This window comes from Saccopteryx bilineata, chromosome 2, assembly GCF_036850765.1.
Source record: "Saccopteryx bilineata isolate mSacBil1 chromosome 2, mSacBil1_pri_phased_curated, whole genome shotgun sequence".
NCBI classification, from domain to species: Eukaryota; Metazoa; Chordata; class Mammalia; order Chiroptera; family Emballonuridae; genus Saccopteryx; species Saccopteryx bilineata.
In genome coordinates this window covers 264,050,366-264,072,408 of record NC_089491.1, presented here as the reverse complement: position 1 = coordinate 264,072,408, position 22,043 = coordinate 264,050,366, and the positions used below count along the sequence as shown (strand labels likewise).

At 44.1% G+C, this 22,043-nt stretch overlaps 1 protein-coding gene across 5 annotated transcripts in view; it reads right to left on the bottom strand.

Annotated features, from left to right (window-relative positions):
- CIT (citron rho-interacting serine/threonine kinase) overlaps window positions 1–22,043 on the bottom strand; it is a 181,695-nt gene that overhangs the window by 156,005 nt on the left and 3,647 nt on the right. For all 5 annotated transcript variants that reach the window (XM_066260456.1, XM_066260457.1, XM_066260458.1 and 2 more), the window contains exons 3-5: window positions 19,669–19,810; window positions 10,209–10,384; window positions 5,417–5,518 (exon numbers count right to left, since the gene is read on the bottom strand). In XM_066260456.1, coding sequence (XP_066116553.1) covers window positions 5,417–5,518; window positions 10,209–10,384; window positions 19,669–19,810 — 420 coding nt within the window. The remainder of the gene's footprint in view (window positions 1–5,416; window positions 5,519–10,208; window positions 10,385–19,668; window positions 19,811–22,043) is intronic.

The window sequence follows — 22,043 nt, the reverse complement described above, 5'->3', positions numbered from 1 at the left end:
GACATAATCTCTCCCACCACAGAAGGAGTAGCCTGGTGATGGAGACCAACACCCGCTTAGCCAGAGGAAAAACAGGGGGCTAAGAGTCCAGTAGCAGGTCCAGGAAGAGTTCCTGAAAGAAGTAACATCCACCCAAGCCCAGACGTTGAAATCAAAGTCAGAGGAATAAGAAAAAAGAGAACAGCATGGAAAGAGGTCAAAGGCAACTTCAAAGAGCTGAAGGGGCCCTGGCCGGTTGGCTCAGTGGTAGAGCATCGGCCTGGCGTGCAGGAGTCCCGGGTTCGATTCCCAGCCAGGGCACACAGGAGAAGCGCCCATCTGCTTCTCCACCCCTTCCCCTCTCCTTCCTCTCTGTCTCTCTCTTCCCCTCCCACAGCCAAGGCTCCATTGGAGCAAAGTTGGCCCAGGTGCTGAGGATGGTTCTATGGCCTCTGCCTCAGGCGCTAGAATGGCTCTGGTTGCAACAGAGCAATGCCCCAGATGGGCAGAGCATCGCCCCCTGGTGGGCATGCCAGGTGGATCCCGGTCAGGCGCATGCGGGAGTCTGTCTGACAGCCTTTCTGTTTCCAACTTCAGAAAAATACAAAAAAAAAAAAAAAAAGAGCCGAAGGAAGTTCAGGCTGAATGTCAAGTGAAAGGAGAGAAAATGGTAAGCAACAAGGCTGGAGGCATATGCAAAAGAGGCCCTGTAAGCCATGTGCAAGGGTCTGGACTTCATCCAGAGGGCAGCAGGGAGTCTTAACGGGTTTTAACAGCAGGATGATTTGGCTGCACTGTGTAGAAGACCTGGGGGAAGGGCCAGACAGATGGCAGGGAGAACACTGAGGTTATTACAGTAATTCAGGCAAAAGATGGGGGACTGAACTCACACAGTAGAAGCAGGGCTGGAGACGGAGATGGCTTTGAGAAATATATCAGAAGTGAAATTCTATAGTTTTTTCTTCATTAATATGAAATGCATCTTCAGTTAAACTGCATTTGCACTACCAATTAATGTTCAACTGCCAGAGGAGCTTATTATGATTTGCATGTTTTCCCAAACTTCAAAGGTTTAATGATCTATAAATGGTCATTAGGTACAACGAAATTTCAGTACTTTCTGACACCAAAGAGATCTACAGTCCTCTGATCCTGCGGCAGAATGCATTTCCAGATTCAGAAATGCTCAGATTTCAGAAAGGTAAGATGGTGCATATACTTACTTTATATTATGTAACACCCGAGGGTAGGGCCTGGGAAAGCACCCTTTAATAAAACGCATAACTTTGTGGCAAATTGGATGAATAGTCTCACTAAAGGGAACAAATAAGAATGTTCAGATCAGGTTTTGCTAGAGTTCAAAAGTTAGGGCTTTGCTGCCAAATAGGGAACAAAAGAACTTGAGGTTATTCAGAGCTCTGGGTATTTCAGAACTGCAGATAAGGGACAGTGGATCTGTAATCACATCTTAATACCTATGCTAAGATGGATTTTTATATGAAAACTGTACCCTTAGCAAGCATTTCACTTCAAAGTACCAAAGCACTTGAGAAGACAATGCAGACAAGGAGATAACTACGTGATCCCATCACTGAGACCCAACCGAGCTACTAAAGAAGGGCATGCAAACGTCCTTGCAACCAGGTATCGATGTGCACAAGGCAACCAGAACTCCAGGAAGCAGCTGTTTCGAGATCATTCCCATCTTGCAAGAATGCAGCTGGACAACCTGAAAAGTTGGTCATTAAGCTAAGGATGCCAATGCCAGTGACAAGATCCAGAGGGAAGGACCACTACCTACAGACCCAGAGAAGGTGGGCCCCTGCAGCCGGGAGCTGTGCTAGCAGAGGAAGGGCAGATATTCCCAATAGTCCAGGAAGCCTATGTCCAAGCAGAAGTCCACAGCAGTTAAATCCACAATTAAAAAGAAAGGGATAGGCCCTGGCCAGTTGGCTCAGCGGTAGAGCATTGGCCTGGCGTGCGGGGGACCCGGGTTCGATTCCCGGCCAGGGCACATAGGAGAAGCGCCCATTTGCTTCTCCACCCCCGCTCCCCCCCTCCTTCCTCTCTGTCTCTCTCTTCCCCTCCCACAGTCAAGGCTCCATTGGAGCAAAGATGGCCCAGGCGCTGGGGATGGCTCCTTGGCCTCTGCCCCAGGAGCTAGAGTGGCTCTGGTCGTGGCAGAGCGACGCCCCCTGGTGGGCAGAGCATCGCCCCTGGTGGGCGTGCCGGGTGGATCCCGGTCGGGCGCATGCGGAAGTCTGTCTGACTGTCTCTCCCCGTTTCCAGCTTCAGAAAAGTTTAAAAAAAAAAAAGGGGGGGATAAGCAAAAATCAAACAAACAAAAAACACCTCAGCTGCAGAAAACAGTACAGTGATTACCGGAGGCAAGGGAGGTAGAGAGGTAGAGGGTATATAGGGGAAAAATGGTGACAGAGACCCGACTTTAGGTGGTGAACACACAATATACAGATGATGCACTACAGAACAATACACCTGAAATCTATGTAACTATATTAACCAATGTCACCCCAATAAGTTCAATTAAAAAGAAAAAATAAATTAAATTAAATTAAAAGAAGTTTCTTACCACTGTGTCAAAGCCAGTTGATAGGGATGAAAATGGTGACATCAAACAAAAGAGTTTAAAATTCTCAAAATGCCCAAATATTACCCTCCTGAAAATGTGCTTGAACACTACTGAGCCATGAAAAAACACTATAGTCAACACAAAGAAAATGACCAGTGAGCATCCCCCCCTAGGGTCCCTCTGATCATCCTCACTGGCCACCATGGAGACAAGCAGTGGTTTCTTTGAAGCAACTGAGCAGGGTGACTTGACCACTAGCTGTCACCTGAGTTACACAAAGTACTCTATTAGTCATCATCCCTATCAAAATCTGACCCTAATAGTGTGTCAGTCCCAAAGTATCATATATCAACAATGCGTACTTTTAAGAGGCTTCATGAGATGAGATATCAAGAAGGCAAGCTCTTCAACTCAGAATAAGAGAAATACGAGCTTTCAGAGCAGTGCAAGGCAGGCCAGAAACTGTGGACTCTCAACTTTTGCCAAAAATCAGAGCACCCCGCCCCCCAATTCCAAGACTGCCTGCATTGCCTTGAAAACAAAAGGCTCATCCTGGTCTTCTAAGACCAGGCACAGCTGGTCTTCTAAGTCATTGGCAGAGCTCTAATTAAAATATCTAAAACTATAATAACAAACAAACAAACAAACAAACTCCTGCTGTTTCAAGGGAATTTCTTTTCTGAAGGCTAATCTAGAAGTCTATTAATACACCCAAACATAAGGAACTCCGTAAGATACAGACGCCACAAGGCAAATGTGGCATTTGCAGTAAATATCCTAGAATATTTACTATAAACTAAAAACACATCAAGATCATTTGTGAAGTCAGGACTCCATGCCCCATGTCTCAAGGAAGAAAAAGCTTTGGAGACAATATTCAAAGAAAGGATGTTTCAGGCTAAACACAACAGGCATGGTGTTGGTTTTGAAGGAGCATGTGGTTGGCACAGGGCCAATCTCCCAAGGCATTCCCATGAGAATGTCCTCACTTAGCAGGCTGGGTGGGCTGGAGGGGAACTTCTTCACCAGCATGGGTTCTCAACTAATATGAAACCAAAACAAAAATACTGCTTATTGTAACTCAGAAATAAAGGCAGTAAAGTCTTCCAAAAATACCCCATGAAATTTCAAGATAAATAGGAATCTCTTACATGAACCTCTACAAAATTTATATAGTCCTACTTTTTAAGAGCTGATTCAGGGCCAAAAATGTTTCTAGAACACTTTTTTTTTTAATTTCAGGAATCTAAACCCCTGAGAACCTAAACATGGCCCCCAAATGAATTTTAGCATTCTACAAGTCATGTTACATGGTCATCAGAATAGCTATGGTACCATTCAACCGAATGAGGCAGATCTCTATGTACCGATGTGGAAAGATGTCCAAGATAAACCGTTAAAAAGGCAAAAAAGCAAGCTGAAGAACAGAACAGAGAATAATATACTATATTTGTAAAATACCCCATACATGTTGTAAATATAGATGTAGAAATAGGTTTTCCGTGAGGCACAGTTAATGGTCAGAAAGAACACATATAATCATTAAATATCTGTTTCACTAGGAAATGTATTAGAAAAAAAGGTAGAGAATTTTCCCTTCTATTTCATAGAGCTCTGCAGTTATTCCATTGTCTTGATAATAACCATGCATTATCTCAATTTTTAAAAATTAAAAATTTAAATGATGTTAACTAGACTTTTTTTTGAGAGAGAGAGAGACAGAGAGAGGGACAGACAGGAAGGGAGAGAGATAAAAAGCATCAATTCTTCATCGCAGCACCTTGATTGTTCATTGATTGCTTTCTCATATGTGCCTTGATGGGGGTGGGGGGCTACAGCAGAGCAAGTGACTCCTTGCTCAAGTCAGTGACCTTGGGCTCAAGCCAGTGACCATGGAGTCATGTCTATGATCCCATGCTCAAGCCAGTGACCCCGCGCTCAGGCCGGCAACCTTGGGTTTCGAACCTGGGTCTTCTGCATCCCAGTCCAACACTCTATCCACTGTGCCACTGCCTAGTCAGGTGATATTAACTAGATTTATGATGGTAATCACTTAACAATACATAGCAAAAAATTGTAAATAGCAAAAAATTACATTATACACCTGAAATATTATATATCAATTATACCTCAATTAAAAATTAAAGAAAGAGGCCCTGGCCGGTTGGCTCAGTGGTAGAGTATCGGCCTGGCGTGCGGGAGTCCCAGGTTCGATTCCCAGCCAGGGCACACAGGAGAAGCACCCATCTGCTTCTCCACCCCTCCCCTCATTCCTCTCTGTCTCTCTCTTCCCCTCCTGCAGCCGAGGCTCCATTGGAGCAAAAAGATGGCCCGGGTGCTGGGGATGGCTCCTTGGCCTCTGCCCCAGGCGCTAGAGTGGCTCTGGTCGCAACAGAGCGACGCCTCGGATGGGCAGAGCATCGCCCCCTAGTGGGCGTGCCGGGTGGATCCCAGTCAGGCGCATGCGGGAGTCTGTCTGACTGCCTCCCTGTTTCCAGCTTCAGAAAAATAAAAATAATAAAAATAAATAAAAAATAAAAATTAAAGATTCTATTAAAGGTATATCAGACTAATTCCAAATAAATGATTTCTCATTATTGCCATTTAGCCACAATATGACATAATGTCATAGCTACATTACCCAACAATAAGTGGGCCTCTATCTAAATGGGCTAACACTTAATCTTTAGGATAAGAGCAAGAAGACACCTGCTAGTCAGGAAAGCAACTGAATGAATGAGAGGTGTCTTGGACTGTATGAGCAAGAACCACATTCAATTCTATGACTGTGATATCCCAGTATCAGAGCACTGGGTTGATACCAGAGAAATAAATGTAAAGACTCACCAGATAAAGGTTATTTTTATCCTGAAAGGCATACTGTAACTGGGGGATCCAAGGACTAGTGCTCCGAGATAATATGTTCCGTTCTTCCTCAAAAAAAGAAACCTAGGGGAAAAAGGAAACCTTTTAGACAATTATAATATAAAAAAGTAAATATGAGGGAGGGGGAAATGCCCATTTTTCTCTCTTTTCTCTTTAAGACTGAACTGAGGTTTCTAGCTTTAAAAAAAACCACTTAGCCCAGCATTCCACAAATCTCATCCATTCGCCTATTTTCTCACAACTTCTGCCAGATCCATGTTACCTGTCCAATGACATCTTTCTTTAAAGTCAACTCACTTCCTTTAAATCTAAGTATCTGTCTCTTTCTCTTCACCTTCCCTTCCTGAACAATTCAGTCCTAAAGCCATTAGGAGAGCAGAATAAGGTCAGCATCCAAGACAGGTGGTGGGGAGAGTCATAGCAGGGTGAGGAGGGCTGCCCCGGTGTGGGGGGCAGTCCAATATGTGGTATCGACAGCCCACACAGGGTGAAAAAGGCATCCACGTGTAGGCATGGCCTGGAACAGAGCATCTGAGGCCACCAAAGGGAAAAGTCAACACCAAAGACAGTAGATTATGAAACCAGTAAAATGAACTACACATCCGGCTGCCTGTCACCATGAAAACCAATTACACAAGGCAAGTGCTGATGAGAAGGAAAAGGGTTTACTCAAGTGCTGGCCACCTGAGGAGACGGGGTTACTCCTGCCCTCAAAAATCCATCTGCTCCAAGATGGCAGAGTGCTGAAGGAGAAGCCAGTTTGAACAGAGTTTGTGCAGGGAGAAGGAAGGAGATGGGGAACAAGAGGTAAATAAGGTTGGTGAGGTAGAAACCTTTGATTCTAGGAAACTCGAATAAGTCAGTGGCTTTGGGAGCCCTGAATGGAAAGGGAAGTGTTTTCCCACTGTGTGTATTTCTTGCCCACCGGGTGCAAGCTAGGATTAAAGTTAATGGCTCACCAAAAAAAAAAAAAAAATCTATCTGCTGTTTGAGTACAAGCAGCGATTTATGTTTTGTTTTTGTTTTTTGTGACAGAGACAGAGACAGAGAGAGGGACAGATAGGGACAGACAGACACGAAAGGAGAGAGATGAGAAGGACCCAGTGACTCCCTTGCTCAACCCAGCGACCTTGGGCTCAAGCTGGTGAGCCTTGCTCAAACCAGATGAGCCTGCGCTCAAGCTGGCGACCTCGGGGTTTCAAACCTGGCTCCTCCGCATCCCAGTCCGATGCTCTATCCACTGTGCCACTGCCTGGTCAGGCCAAACAGGGGATTTTATAAGGAGGGAGAACAAGGGGGAATAAACAAAAAATAGAACAAAGGAATTGAAAGGAGGGGGTTGAGAGTTCTTTGGTATTGGGATAAACACATAATTTTCGATATATACAGATATATTGAAATTAGATGCAAATATGTGTGAGTGTGCGTGTAGGTAGGTAGGTAGACAGGTATATTATAACAGGCAGTCCCTGGGTTACGAATGAGATAGGTTCTGTAGGTTTGTTCTTAAATTGAATTTATATGGAAGTTGGAACAGGTACATTTATTTACCTATTAAATGCAACTTAGACAGATGTTTGTCTAACATCAAACCGTAATCTAAACACGAGTAACACCAGACGAATATATATCTTACCAAATCACTGGCCTATAATCTTCAGAATCATCGTCATGAGAGACCAAGAAAAATTAAGAAACTGTTCCAGATGGGAAAAGACTAAAAAGACAGGATAACTAAATGCCATGTGTGATCCTGACCTGGGTGGGCCCTTTTGTTCTAAAAGACCAATGGACAACTGATGAAACTTGAATGGGGGTCTGCAGATTAGATGTTAATAATATATCACTGTTAATTTCTTGATTTTGATGATGATATTGTGGCTCATAGAAGAACATCCTTATTGCAGGAAATTCATACTAATGGAAGGAATAGGGACTTGTTTTCAAATGGTGCAGGGAAAGAAAGTTGTTAATACTGCATGTGACAGTTTTACCTGTCAATTTAGCTAGGTGATGGTCCCCAGTTATTCAAACACTAATCTAGGTTTGCTGTAAAGGTATTTTGTAGATGTGGTTAACAGCAACAGTAGACTTTAGTAGGTTACCCTTGATAACTGGGTGTGCCTCCTCTAATCAGTTGAAAAGCCTTAAGAACAAAACTGAGCCTTCCCTGAGAAAGAAGAAATTCGGCCTCGGTTGCATCACCAGCTTCTGCCCAAGAAGGTCCAGCTTACTGTCCTGCCCTGCACTACAGACTTCAGACTTTCCAGTCCCCATGATCAGGGAAGTTGTATATACATATATGTGTATACATTTTCAATGTGTATAAGTATATGTGAATGTATATACATTCAATGTGCATTTATAATATATATTTTACATACATACTATAGAACCCTGACTGATCCACTGTACTTGCAACTTGCCTATAAATTTGTGATTGTTTCAAAATAAAAATAGTTTAATTTTCAATATACCTCCTTCCATTTAGTTCTAACAATAACATCTGTGAAAAGTCCCAGGTTTTGACATACTAGTTAATGTTAAACTATAAAATGTTTAAAAATAGTTTTGTCCATGTACTACCTAAATTCATCTTGTAGACCATCAGTGATACACCTAACACTTTAGGGAAACACCAGTCCAACGCCCTACCCTACTGCGCCTGATCTGCTAATCCTTCTGTTCTGGCACATAAAAGCTGTTCAGTGACGACTGGTTGATGAAGAGTTGACATCTTTCTCGCTTACCACTGACTCCTCTTCCAGTCCCCCCAAAGCTCAGGGTGGGTGCACGGGCCTCTCCCAGGGGACAAGTCTCGTCCACAGGACACTACCTTTCCCAGCCTCCCCTCCAGCACTTCCCTTCACATACTCCTTGGGATGGTTCTCTCACTCCACACTGTCAATTTCTGAGGCCTCAAAACAGCTCAGTTAAGGCCCCTGCTTTTCTTACATTCACCCTCTGAATGAGCAGGCAGGCAGCTTTAATTAGCTCCTGGATGTGTATGATTTTAAAAACCTTCAGCCCACAGCTCATAATTGGGTCCTGCCGAGTCATTCACCTGGAGGAAGGCATACCTATTTGAACCCGCAGTGTGGTGTGTTGGATTATTTTGCTTTCACATGCACCATTTCGCGTCTAAAACATAAGCATCACAAGTTTGGGGCTCCATCTGATGCCTCTTTCCAAAGACCCAAGAACACTCCCAACACAACAGGTGCTCAGTGAGTGTTTACGGATGATAGATGGTGCGTGGGTGTCGGGGCTGAGTGAGCATCAGCCACGTCCTGTCATTTCCCCTTTCTGTGCGATTGTTCACACTGTATTCCTCAACACAGACTAGATCACTCCTGGACTCTAACAAGCAGCTTCCTGCCCTTCACTGCTTCTTTGATTGGAGGCCACAAAAAGTCCCCGAAGTCATCACTCTGCTCCCAACTTCCCCATTCCAAAAGCCTGCACGATCCCCAGCCATCTGTCTCACAGATGAAACTGCCATTCCAAAAACTGGTTTTAGGGGGGAGGGTGAGTTACCATTCAGTGGGTACAGAGTTTCTGTTTGGGGTGATGAAAACATCCTGGAAATGGGTTATGGTTACACAACATTGTAAATACACGAATAGCAATGAACTGGAACTTCAAAACAGTTAATAAAATGATAAATTTGATGTTGTTTATATTTTGCCTCAATAAAAAGGGTTCTTGAGATTTCCCACAAATTTACCTCCATCCCACCTAAATGTCCTCATTTCTTCCCATTCTCCTATCTGTTCAAAGCCACTAAAAAAACAACCCCATATATGCATATAATATCCTAGTACTCACACCCCCAGAACGTCGTGCATACCACACTGGCACAACCTCGCCGCTTCTCTCCACCCGGCACCCACAGCAGGGTGAATTTCCCCCCTTCACTGCCCCCGGCTCACCCATACCTCTCCTCACTCCGTCCTGAGAGAATCTGCTAACTACCCTCCCTCCTGTGATGCTGTAGCTGTTTCAACTGGTAAGCGCCTGCTTTTTCTGTTTGCATTTTCCCTCTGCTTTCCAGGGTTGTTTGAACGAACAGCCCTGAGCTTCAATTCCTGTGCAGGCTCCCTGCAGAGCCGAGTGCATTATCAAATGCATGATGTGCACTCGAATGTCTGTAACTAATAGATTACTCTCCCAACTCCAAGGCTGATGGCCGTCTGTCTAGAAACACTGCAAATGAATCAGTATGTCTGAGTATCGGTCTTATTTCAAAGAAAGAAAAATACCACAACCTTAAAGATAACTTCTTGCCTGCTCTCAAACAAGAATAGCCGCATAAAAATGGTATTTAATTTCTTCAACAGCTTGTTTTAAAATCAAATAGACATGCCCACAACACGAATATATAAAATCTGTACAAAAGCAAATGCTGACTCACCCCATAATATATTAGCATATCGCTAAATCCCCAGCTGACAGTCACAAAAGATCTTAAACTCATTAATTAAAAGGCCAAGTTGGTTCTGAATAAAACACAACTATAAGAACATAGTAAAGAAATCAAGGGGAGCTTGTGAGCCTTCAAAATGAGTCAATACCAGTTCAAGAAAAAGAGCTAAGAACATGAGAGACCTTTCTGCCCATGCAACCGTAATTAACTCAGAGTCACAGAGGAAAATGTGTTTGGTCCCAGATGTCAACTCAGCAGATTATCGTTCTCTGCAGTGAACATTCCAGTGCAGAGAGGGGAAAAGGCGTGACGCTAAAATGCTCCTACCTGCTCCTGGGCCAACAAGGCCTTCTTCTTCATGACTTTCATGGCATAGATGTCCCCCGTTGCTCTCTCTCTCACCACTTGCACTTCGGCAAAGTGTCCACAACCTACTAGACTTTTGACTTCAAAGTCCTTTGCAGAAGGCTGGAGCTCGTGCAACTCAGCAATGGTGTCAGAATCTGCAAAACACAGAACAATTACTCCCAGGCAAATCAAGAGCTTCGAATACCTGCATCTTTATGAAAGCCGAAAAAGAAAAAGTGTTCTTATGTCTTCCCTCACTGTCAAAAGACATTTAGTCACTTTCTCAGCATCATGAATAATTATAAAATCAGCATAAAAAGTGTTTTTATCTGTTAAAATTAAGGGCTCCAGAAATTCCCAAGCACAGTTTCCATGGCAGCTATAATTTGCATCTCGTAGACTAAGAAAATAGGGGGAAAAGAACACAGATCATGCTTTTCTTCCTCCTCTCAGAAGGCTGCAGGGCAGCATTTGGTCCAGCATTGTAAGCTTGTCCACAGGTAGACCAGTTTACAATGGGACGAGAGCAGCATGCCTCCCATCCCGATCTAGGCTGCAGTTTGATTTCAGATCATTCCATTTTGACCACATGTGTTCTGCTCAGTTTTCTCTCAGAAGCCCACTTTATCACCCCTGGATTGTGTCAGTAATAGGAATGTCTTCCCTCCTTAATATGCGGTAGTGATACAAAAAAAAAAAAAAACAATACAACTTAGCCCAAGGAAGCAAATGGAGCCCTGACATGGGCTCTGTAGAGTTGACATGTCACAGATCTGAGAGGGTCTGCAGCCGTCTTTTTCTTAATACATAGGCTTATTCCTTTTCCTAGTGCAATCTCCGTGGGTGTTTTAGTTTGCTTGGGCTGATATAACAAATATCACAGACAAGGTGGCTTAAACAACAGGCATTTATTTCTCATCATGCTGAAGGCTGGGAAATCCGAGATCAAGGTGCTAGAAGATTGAGTTCCTAATGAGGGCCAAATTCTTGGCTTACATACGGCCACCTCCTCACTGTGTCCCCACTTGACAAAGAGAGAGAGTGGGAACTCTTATGTTTCTTCCTCTTTTCTCCTTCTTATAAAGATACTAATCTCATCTAGAGAGCCTCATCCTCATGATCTCATCTAAAGCTTAGTACCTCCAAAGGTTCCACCTCCAAATACCATCCCACTGAGGGTCAGAGCCTCAACATACTAATTTGGACACGACACCAACGTTCAGTCAGAGATCTTCAGTGTATGAAACATGGACTAAATAAGTGAATGACAGATTTGGCATCTAACGTACATTTTTTTTAATGTTCTAAGAACACTAGGCTAGAGCATCACTGAATATGCAACAGCTCAAATGACCCGAAAGAATGGACGAGAGTAGCTATGACGGACTGAAAAATTCAGTTCTATACATTATGTATAAGGAAACTACACTTTTTACAGGTTACACTCCACTTGATCTTAGCCAAAAGGCCAAGAAGCAATGGGGTTACATTCCAAAGGAAAATTAGAAAAACATATAGTCAAATTTACACAGGAGAATCCCTCCTCAGAAAGGTGCCACCTTGAAGACCAAGAGACCATTTTATAATCCCAGAGGGACACTGGAGTGCTCCAGGCACTGGAAGGGAACGCCACGTCCATAGGCGGGCGACTAGATAAAGATGGAAGAGGCCCTGGCCGGTTGGCTCAGCGGTAGAGCATCGGCCTGGCGTGCGGGGGACCCGGGTTCGATTCCCGGCCAGGGCACATAGGAGAAGCGCCCATTTGCTTCTCCACTCCCCCCTCCACCACCCCCCCTCCTTCCTCTCTGTCTCTCTCTTCCCCTCCCGCAGCCAAGGCTCCATTGGATCAAAGATGGCCCGGGTGCTGGGGATGGCTCCTTGGCCTCTGCCTCAGGCGCTAGAATGGCTCTGGTCGAGGCAGAGCGACGCCCCAGAGGGGCAGAGCATTGCCCCCTGGTGGGCAGAGCGTCTCACCCCTGGTGGGCGTGCCGGGTGGATCCCGGTCGGGCGCATGCGGGAGTCTGTCTGACTGTCTCTCCCCGTTTCCAGCTTCAGGAAAAAAAAAAAAAAAAAAAGGTGGAAGATACATTTCCAGAGTTACATTTGGCTCAGCAAGTTGTTTAGACAATGACAGGGACTGCGTCCAAGAAAGGGAAAAGCCATTTCATACCCACAGTCATAGAGTGGCATACTGATGAATTAGCCAATGCAACTGTCATTGTCATTATCTACCCCCTTTCTGTGTTGCATGGGTGGAACTTAATTCTCTTGGATCAAAGAAACATATGATGAACTCTGTTGCACTGAATGTCTTCCCACCCACAGACCCACCTCTCATGTTAGCCAGTCATTCTGAAACACCTTCCTGTGGTTCCTTGGGGAGTCAGGCAAGAGTGGTGTGTAGATCCCCATGAATCCATCATGACCACTGTAAAAAATAAATCTAGAGTGCCTACACAGAGAACTCCATGCAGAAGCAAAATTGCAACCTGAACGGTATTTTCCTTTTAACCTGACATCCCAGCTCCAAACCCCATCTTTTTTCCCTGTGCCTTTCCAAGTTTCTCTCAGCTCAAACATCTGAGCTTTGAATGATAATTCTCCAAACACGCTGGCTTGAAACTCTCTGGGTTTTATGACTGCTCCCCCACAAGGCCGATCTCTCACTTCTCTGGTAGGCCTTGGGCCCCCAATTTGCTTACAGCATTTGTCCAACTTATTAACGTTGGATCTGTTCCTGCCAGCCACCAGGCATCTCAATCACACAAGCAAGCAAAATGCTTCCAGACAAAACCACCATGATCATCTCTGAATTCTGAAAAACCATTCCAAATCTCAATATCTTTTCCCAAATACTTTGAATTATTAAACAGGTAAGATCTTAAACTCAAGACTATGACTACTTAACAACAACAACAACAACAAAACACCCCTTCACAATTTCTCTCTAAATCAGCAGCTTGCTGTGACTCCAAAAGCAAATCACCCTTCATCCCAGCACAAGGTCACAGCATGTAAGCGCCCACTGGGTACTGATAATTGAGGTGGAGATGAAGACCGAAGGACTGTAATGAGATGCAGTCAAAGAATGGCCTTGTCAGATAAACATTTGCAAAAAGCCCACACAGCTGAATGCATTGCTTTCTTTTTTTGAGACTCAATAATCCAACATTTCAACTTGCAGGAACTGGTGCTTCAGAGAAACACTAGCACATGTGCTCAGAAAAAATATTATACATATGAGAATGTGATGAGCAAGCTTGTAACAGAAAAATAATTAGAAACAACCAAAAGGTCCATCAGCGGGAAAATTCACCCACCCATGTTTAAAAGAATGAGGTAGAATGGAATGAATAACGTAAAGAAGGCCAAATATAGGGTGACAGAAAATGATTTGACTTTGGGTGATGGGTATACAACATAACTGACTATTCAAATGATGTAGTGATGTTTGCCTGAAATCTATGTACATTTGGTGATCAATGTCACCCTGTTGAATTTAATTTTCTAAAAAACAAAAGAATGAGGTAGAACTCAACCTCCACTAGAACGTGTGTATTTTTTTTTTTTTTTGGTCTGTTTTGATCACCACTCTAAACCTAATACCTAATACTTAAAATGGAACCTGGCATATAGCAAGAGTTCCATAAATATTTGTTGAGTAAACATAGTGCTAAGTGAGCAAAGCTAGTGGCAAAACATTATACACATATGTAAACAATAATATAAACGGAGCCACTTTAAAATGGAGCTGGAGCTGCCACATCAGAGGAACTGACTTGCATGTCTTCTGTCTCAAATCTCTGGGATATTAAAAAGGGCAAAATAACCTCTGGACTGGGCCTAGGACAACACTGTGTCCCAAAGAACTGTTTGCCAAAATAACAAAAGAGCAATTATTGTGACTACTTGACTAATGACTACTGGACTAAAAATTTACAACATTATTTAGAATTACCATCACTATGTTATATTACCCACACCAATAGAAATACCATCCTTCTACTGATGTAATTGTTCCCCTTTCCTTTCTCATAAATACCCATCGCCTTTGTCTCCTAATCAGGACATGACCTAGACCAGGGGTCTCAAACTCAACTCAGCATGTGGGCCGCAGAGCAAGATCACAGCCGTTCGGAGGGCCGCACTAGGTCTACAAAAGGCAACTGTTACGCAACACTTTTCTCACTGCAGTTGAAAACAAAAAAAAATCAGTACAACAAGCACAATCGTACATGCAGTTTACTCAGTGTCACAAAACGACCAGAAACTGTAGTTCGCATCACAACTGCTGTTAACTAAGCTAATATCTAGCTAGGATGCTAGAGAAATGAAAAATACAAGTAGGCCCCTAGGCTTACTTAATTTTATCCAAAATATTTTGAACTTTGTGGATTAGTCTGCGGGCCGCACAAAATTGTTTGGCGGCCCGCGGGCCGCGAGTTTGAGACCCCTGACCTAGACTTTGCCTGAACCACTGATTTCCAAATAATTATTCTTATTTATCTCAAATAAACACTCATATCTCACTTTTTAATTTAACATTAATGATCCATTCTGGGTAAAATTAAACAAGAGTAATATTAGAACAGTGTTTTTAAACCACCAGTGTGTGGACCGGTCCACCAGAAATTTGTGCCAGTCTGTGAGAGTTATCCACCCTGACATATAAAGACTGCAGACCCAATGACCTTAGTCGAATTCACTTATGCTCAGGGTGATTTCTACCTTAGTGGTCCCCAAAATAATCCTCCTATTTTCACCAGTGTGCAAGTGTATAAAGGTTGAAAACCAGTGTTACAACATGCGTGGAAAGGCCTGACAGACACTAGAGCTAACTGATTGGTACATAGGAATTCAAAGTACTCTATCTTTTGATATGTCTGAAAATTGCCATAATAAATGTCTTGTAAGGACAAAAAAATTGCAATATTATACACCAAACTATTAACAGTGGTTATCTCGGGCAGGTAGCATTTTGAGGGACTTTTCCCTTTGACCTTTTATATTTAATTTTATAATATGTTTACAATTAGGAAAAAAAAAACAACTTCAAGTTATAATTTGCCCACAAGTCCTCAAGTTGTGAACATACAGAAGCTTCGGTGAATGTAGATGAAAGACAGTAGAATTTCAGCTACTATCAAATCACCAAGAAATGCCCAACTTTGGCAATTATGAACACTTTCCTATGCATGTTTTAATATCATGCTTGCTGTTTATTTTTACACAAATTATGAGCACTATGCTTAAGATTTGGTCACTTATTTTGTTCACCTAGCATTCGAGTCAGTCAACCATTATTTACTGAGTACCTACTATATGCCAGACAGACATTGGGGATAGAATAGTAATTAAGAAATAAAAAATGGCCCTTGCCGGTTGGCTCAGTGGTAGAGCGTCGGCCTGACGTGCGGAAGTCCCGGATTCAATTCCAGGGCAGGGTACACAGGAGAAGCGCCCATCTGCTTCTCCACCCCTCCCTCTTTCCTTCCTCTCTGTCTCTCTCTTCCCCTCCTGCAGCCAGGGCTCCATTGGAGCAAAGTTGGCCCAGGCACTGAGGATGGCTCTGTGGCCTCTGCCTCAGGCACTAGAGTGGCTCTGGTCACAACAGAGCTACGCCTCGGATGGGCAGAGCATCGCCCCCTGGTGGGCGTGCTGGGTGGATCCCGGTCAGGTGCATGCGGGAGTCTGTCTGACTGCCTCCCCGTTTCCAGCTTCAGAAAAACACATAAATAAATAAATAAATAAATAAATAAATAAATAAAATAATTTTTAAAAAAGACATAAAAATCCCTACCCTAGTTCCCTTCGTATAGTTCCCTGCCCTCCCTTGGCTCATGCTAGGGGCCATACTTCAGGACTATACTGTCTCATTTCTTTCAACAGTCCCTGAAGAAAAGCTCGATCTCTATGACAAGATTCAAGAAACGTAGGCAAGAGCAACTGTTGAACCGTTCTTCCCATGGGAAAAAGCAGCTTACATCCCAAAACAAAAACTCAAAAGGGAAAACATAAATCATACTAATGCAATCACCCTTTTCCAATCACAGCCTCTCAACGTACTCTCCAGGAAGCCTCTTCAATAATATGCAACAGTTCCCTGGAAGGCAATTGCATTAGAAGAGTCTACATTTCACTAAGCCAAGCCCCTTGATTACTGAATGGGTTGAGAAGATCCACCACTTTGAAGTAGCCAGATATCCGTCTCGAGACTAATGAAGGTGCCCGTGGACAGCTCAGTAAATTCGTCTGTCATATAATTTCCCTTCCCCTCCCACTCCCTATTTGAGAATTTGAATAGTCAAGAAAATAAAATGAGAGTTTATTCAAACAAATATGGTACAATGAGTAACTACCCCAAATATATTTTAAAGTTAAAGTTACACCATAATTACATGTCAGTGAGGTTAATGGCTATCATCACTGGGTAACATGTATTGAGTGTTTCCAAGTGCCAGTAAGCATGATAAGCCTGGTCTGTGGCTAACTCACTCACTCTCCACACAGCCTTATTAAATATGCATTTTCCCCATTCTGCAGATGGGGAAACTGAGGGCAGACAGGGTTCGCACATAAATACCTAAAGTCATTGTACTAGATAGATAGATAGATAGATATATTGACTTTATTTACTCAAAACTCCCAACTCTTTTGGGTACCTGCACATTCCTGGTAATCACAGTGCCCTGAACCCCTGGGCACCCAGTGGAGGCCAAACACAGTGACTGGTAAGGGCTGGGCAAATGACCCAAAGCAGAGCCTATTAGAATCTTCCCTGATATTGTATGAACATGCCAGGTAGGATATAGTAGCCAGTCTCTGAAGATGATGCCCAGTGACCCATGCCTCCTGGAATCCGTGCCCTTGTGTAGTTCACTGGCACATAGAATTTGGGCAGCCCTACAATTCACTTCAAACAACAGGATGCAGCCTCATAGAGCCTATGTCCCTTCCAGGCCCAAGCCCTAGAAGGGCTGGCCACTTCTACTTTTGTTTTTTTGGAAATCCAGAGCTGCCATATAGAAAGTTCAAACATCTCTGTTAGAGAGACCATGCAGATCAGGGGTCAGCAAGCTTTTCCTTAAAGGGCCAGATGGTAGCCTGACCTGTAGTGGTGCAGTGGATAAAGCGTTGACCTAGAAATGCTGAGGTCGCCGGTTTGAAACCCTGGGCTTGCCTGGTCAGGGCATATATGGGAGTTGATGTTTCCAGCTCCTCCCCCTTCTCTCTCTCTCTCTCTCTCTCTCTCTCCTCTCTCTCCCTCTCTGTCTCTCTCTCTCTCCTCACTAAAAATGAATAAAAATTAAAAAAAAAAAGGAAAAAAAAAAGAACATTAAAAAGGGCCAGATGGTAAATAGTTTAGGCTTTATAGGCCTCAACTCCTCAGTCACCATTATTCAAACGCCATTATAATATGAAAAGAGCCATAGGCAATACCTAAACAAATGAGAGGAGCTGTGTTACAGTAAAACTTAGTTTAGTGTCGGCCTGGTGTGTGAAGTCCCGGGTTCGATTTCTGCCAAGGCACACAGAATAAGTGCCCATCTGCTTCTCCACCCTTCCCCCTCTCCTTCCACTCTATCTCTCTCTTCCTCTTCGGCAGTCAAGGCTCCAGTGGAGTAAAGTTGGCCCGGGCATTGAGGATGGCTCCATGGCCTCCACCTCAAGCACTAGAATGGCTCCAGCCACAATGGAACGCCCCAGATGGGCAGAGCATCACCCCCTGGTGGGCATGCCAGGTGGATCCCAGTCAGGCGCAAGTGCAAGAGTCTGTCTGACTGCCTCCCTGCTTCTAACTTTTGAAAAAAAAAACAAAACAAAAAAAACCCCTACTTAGTTTAGAAAATAGGCATCCCAGCCTATAGTTGGCTGACTCCTGATAGAGACCACAGAGGAGCCATGGAGAGCACGAGACCCTAAGACTACAGAAGAAAAAGGCCCAGTCATCCCAGAGCCCCCAGCTGAGCTGACCCAGCCTTCCAGTCAACATGCCAGATGTTGGGTGAGCCATCCAAACATTCCAGACCAGAAGAGTCCCTACTGCCTGAAATCTTGCCCAACATCACATAGAGCGGAGGAGTCCTCAGCTGAGCCCAGTCAACCCACAGAATCATGAAAAGTAATACAACGATCGTCATTTGAAACCACTAAAGTTTAGGGTCAGTAGTTATATCACAAAGTCATATAAGGCAGGGTTACCCATACTTGGCACAACTGACATTTTGAGCCCGACAACTCTATGTAGTGCAGAGCTGTTCTGTGCATCATAGGATGTTTGGCAGTATCTCTGGCCTCACCCACAGATGCCAGTAGCAACCCCCAACCCAATCCCCAGCCCCAGTTTTGACAACTAAAAATGTCTCTAGACATTGCCAAGTGTCCCTAGGGGGCAAAATCAGCACTGGTCCAAAAAGACTGGTATATGGTAAAAGAATGTGAAACTGGGGCCCCAGCAGCCAACCTCCCACCATGTGGAAGTCAAGCACAGTCAGGGGTGTGGGCTTTCATGGGCCCCTTCCTGCATTTAAAAAAAAAATCAAAAATTATATCTATTTATGACTACAGTGGCATAACCACGAGTATAATCCAAAATCATACATTATTGCTATATTCATATTTTCCTTATGATTTGAAAATAAATTACAACTAAACTAATTAAAGTAAGCTAAATTTACTGAAATTGAATATTCTGGGACCTAAGCACTGTGCCCACTATGCCCAATGGAGACATCCACCCTCAGTGAGTGGGCGAATGGGCCAGAGGACATTATTTAAGTCCCTGGAAGCAGCCATGCCTGAAGTTCGACATACCTCTGGACTTCTCAGTTTCATGAGCCATAAATTCACTTTTTGGCCTAAGCTGGTTTGAGCCAAGTTTCTGTCACCTGCAACCAAGACTAAGCCTGACTTACCCAGTCTCCCAACTACAACAGATGGAACCTGACCTTGAAATAAGGTCTATCCAAGAACATTCTTTTTTTTCTTTTTTTTTTTTTGTGGCAGAGACAGAGAGAGTCAGAGAGAGGGACAGACAGACATGAAGGGAGAGAGATGAGAAACATCAATTCTTCGTTGCACTTCCTTAGTTGTTCATTGATCAATTTCTCATATGTGCCTTGACGGGGGGGGGGGGGGGGGGGGGGGGGACGGGACTACAGCAGTCTGAGTGACCCCTTGCTCGAGCCAGCAACCTTGGGCTCAAGCTGGTGAGCCTTGCTCAAACCAGACGAGCCTGCGCTCAAGCTGGCGACCTCGCGGTCTTGTGCCTGGGTCCTCGGCATCCCAGTCCAACACTCCATCCACTGCGCCACCGCCTGGTCAGACTATCCAAGAACATTCTTGCCCACTGACAGCAACCACTGACTCGTTCTGCCTCTGGTATCCTTCCAGTTTTCTCTAGCGGAACAGTCTTCAAGAAATAGTTCTCCCAACTTACATTTCCGGACAAAGTTGCTCACGTGCTTAATCTTCATCAGAGCAGGCTGGCTGCACTCTTCAAAGAGAACAAAGAGGGCATCCAACATCCCTTCTCGGGAAAGAAGAGACATCTGCGGTTGAGTCATAAAGGGTGGTTTCCCCTAAAAACAGCAAACAGCATATGGAGACACTGTCAATAATGAAAAGCTTTGATCAATAACACCCATCCACACAGAGTAAATTACAAGCCACCAACTTGACTAACTGCTTGTGACACACGCTAACAGCACAATTTTGTGGCTTTGTTCTTTAAAGAGACATCAATTAACAGTCATTAAGTTATCACTTGTATAATTCCATTCCTGTGGGTTTCTTCCACCAGCACCTGGGAAGAAAACTTCACACATATGCCATTAATTAGAAAAGGCCCTTCTTTCTTAATGGTGTGAGGCTCACAGGAACATTTATTCTGGACCCTGCTGGTCCTGACATGTCTTCATGTCTCTACAACAGGACACAATGATTGCCACTTCTTTCATGTGTGCCCAGAGGTTCATTAATATAACTTTAGTTTCTTTAATTCACTAAAACAATCTAGAGTGGAATGAATGGAGTGACTATACTAAAGCTCAATTTATTCACAATCTAAAGCAACAGTTGCAAACTGGCAGACTGTATCTAGCCCGCAGACTGTCTCTAGCCCACAGACATGTTTTGTTTGGCCTGTGGTAGGTAAAATAATTTGAATTATCTGCCAATATTGAAAAATCAGATTTCACCAAAAAAGGATGGGGGGAGATTTCTGGCTCTGGCAGATCTAGCAACACTGCCCCACACCCCTGCCTGGTGACTTTAAGCTGCAGCTGCTAACAGTGCCACTCTGGGTAGCCAACGCGCTCTACATTTCACTGCAGAGGTCTGCACCTGCAGTACACTTGCAGACCTGCACTTATAGTCTTCTACCCGGCTCATTTATACTCCCTGCCTGGCCCCCAAGGACATGAGTGTACAACCTCTGATCTAGAGCAATGGATCCCATGTGCCAAGCCATGGATTGTGTGGAGGTCTCTCTGCAAAGATGGCCAGCAACAGTTCCTCTAACTCTGAAGGTACTCGCTGTTGCTCCCATCCAGAGCTAGATAGAGTCTATTTCCCCTCTGCTTGAATCTGTGCTGTCACTTCAACAGAATGTGACACAGATGACACTGTGACAGTTCAGAGTGGAGCCCTTGAGAAGTCTGCTTTTGCTCTTTGGGGAAGCCAGACACCATGTAAAGAAGCTTGGGCTAGACAGGAATTTAGCAAACTCCAGCCCATGGACCGAATCTGACCCACCACCTCTTTTTATAAATAAAGCTTTATTGGCATACAGCCACACTCATTAATTTACGTATTGTCTATGGCTGTTTTTATGCTACAATGGCAGAGCTAAACAGTTGCAACAAAGACCAGATGGCCTACAGAGTCTAAAATTCTTTTTATTCACAGAAAACACTATAAACCCTGGGTTATATTCACTGAATAATGAAAGATCTCATAGAGAAATCAAGTGGAAGAACTCTGGGGTGCCCCAGCCTGCCGTCAGCACCCAGATGTTCCAGTCCTGGCCGAGCTCCCAACTCAACATGGCCCCTTGAGGGACCCCAGCTGATGTTACAGGGTGGAAAAGTTAAATCCGGCCAACCCAAAAGATCATAAAGAAAATAAATCACTGTTGTTTTAAAGCTTGTGAGTAGTTTGTTACACAGCACTGAATAATAGAAACAGACTGGCTACACTTGAATCACCTGGAGAACTTAACCAAAAACACAAAACACTGATTTCTTGGTGCTGTTCCCAAACTACTGAACTATATAGAATTTTCCAGTTTGTAGGTGAAAATCTGTTTCATGTGAAGCTCTAGTCATCGTATCTGTCACTTTACAGTTCCGTTCCACCACTAACTAAGAAAAATAGACCCTGGCCAGTTAGCTCAGTGGTAGAGCGTCGGACTGGCGTGCAGGAGTCCCGGGTTCGATTCCCGGCCAGGGCACACAGGAGAAGCGCCCATCTGCTTCTCCACCTCTCCCCCTCTCCTTCCTCTCTGTCTCTCTCTTCCCCTCCCGCAGCCAAGGCTCCACTGGAGCAAAGTTGGCCCGGGTGCTGAGGATGGCTCCATGGCCTCTGCCTCAGGCGCTAGAATGGCTCTAGTTGCAACAGAGCGATGCCCCAGATGGGCAGAGCATCGCCCCTGGTGGGCATGCCAGGTGGATCCCGGTTGGACGCATGCGGGAGTCTGTCTGACTGCCTCCCCGTTTCCAACTTCAGAAAAATACAAAAATAAATAAATAAATTAAAATTCTTTGTTTCTTCTGCTCTTTAATGAGTGTAGACCAACCAGAGCAGCAGTTTCAA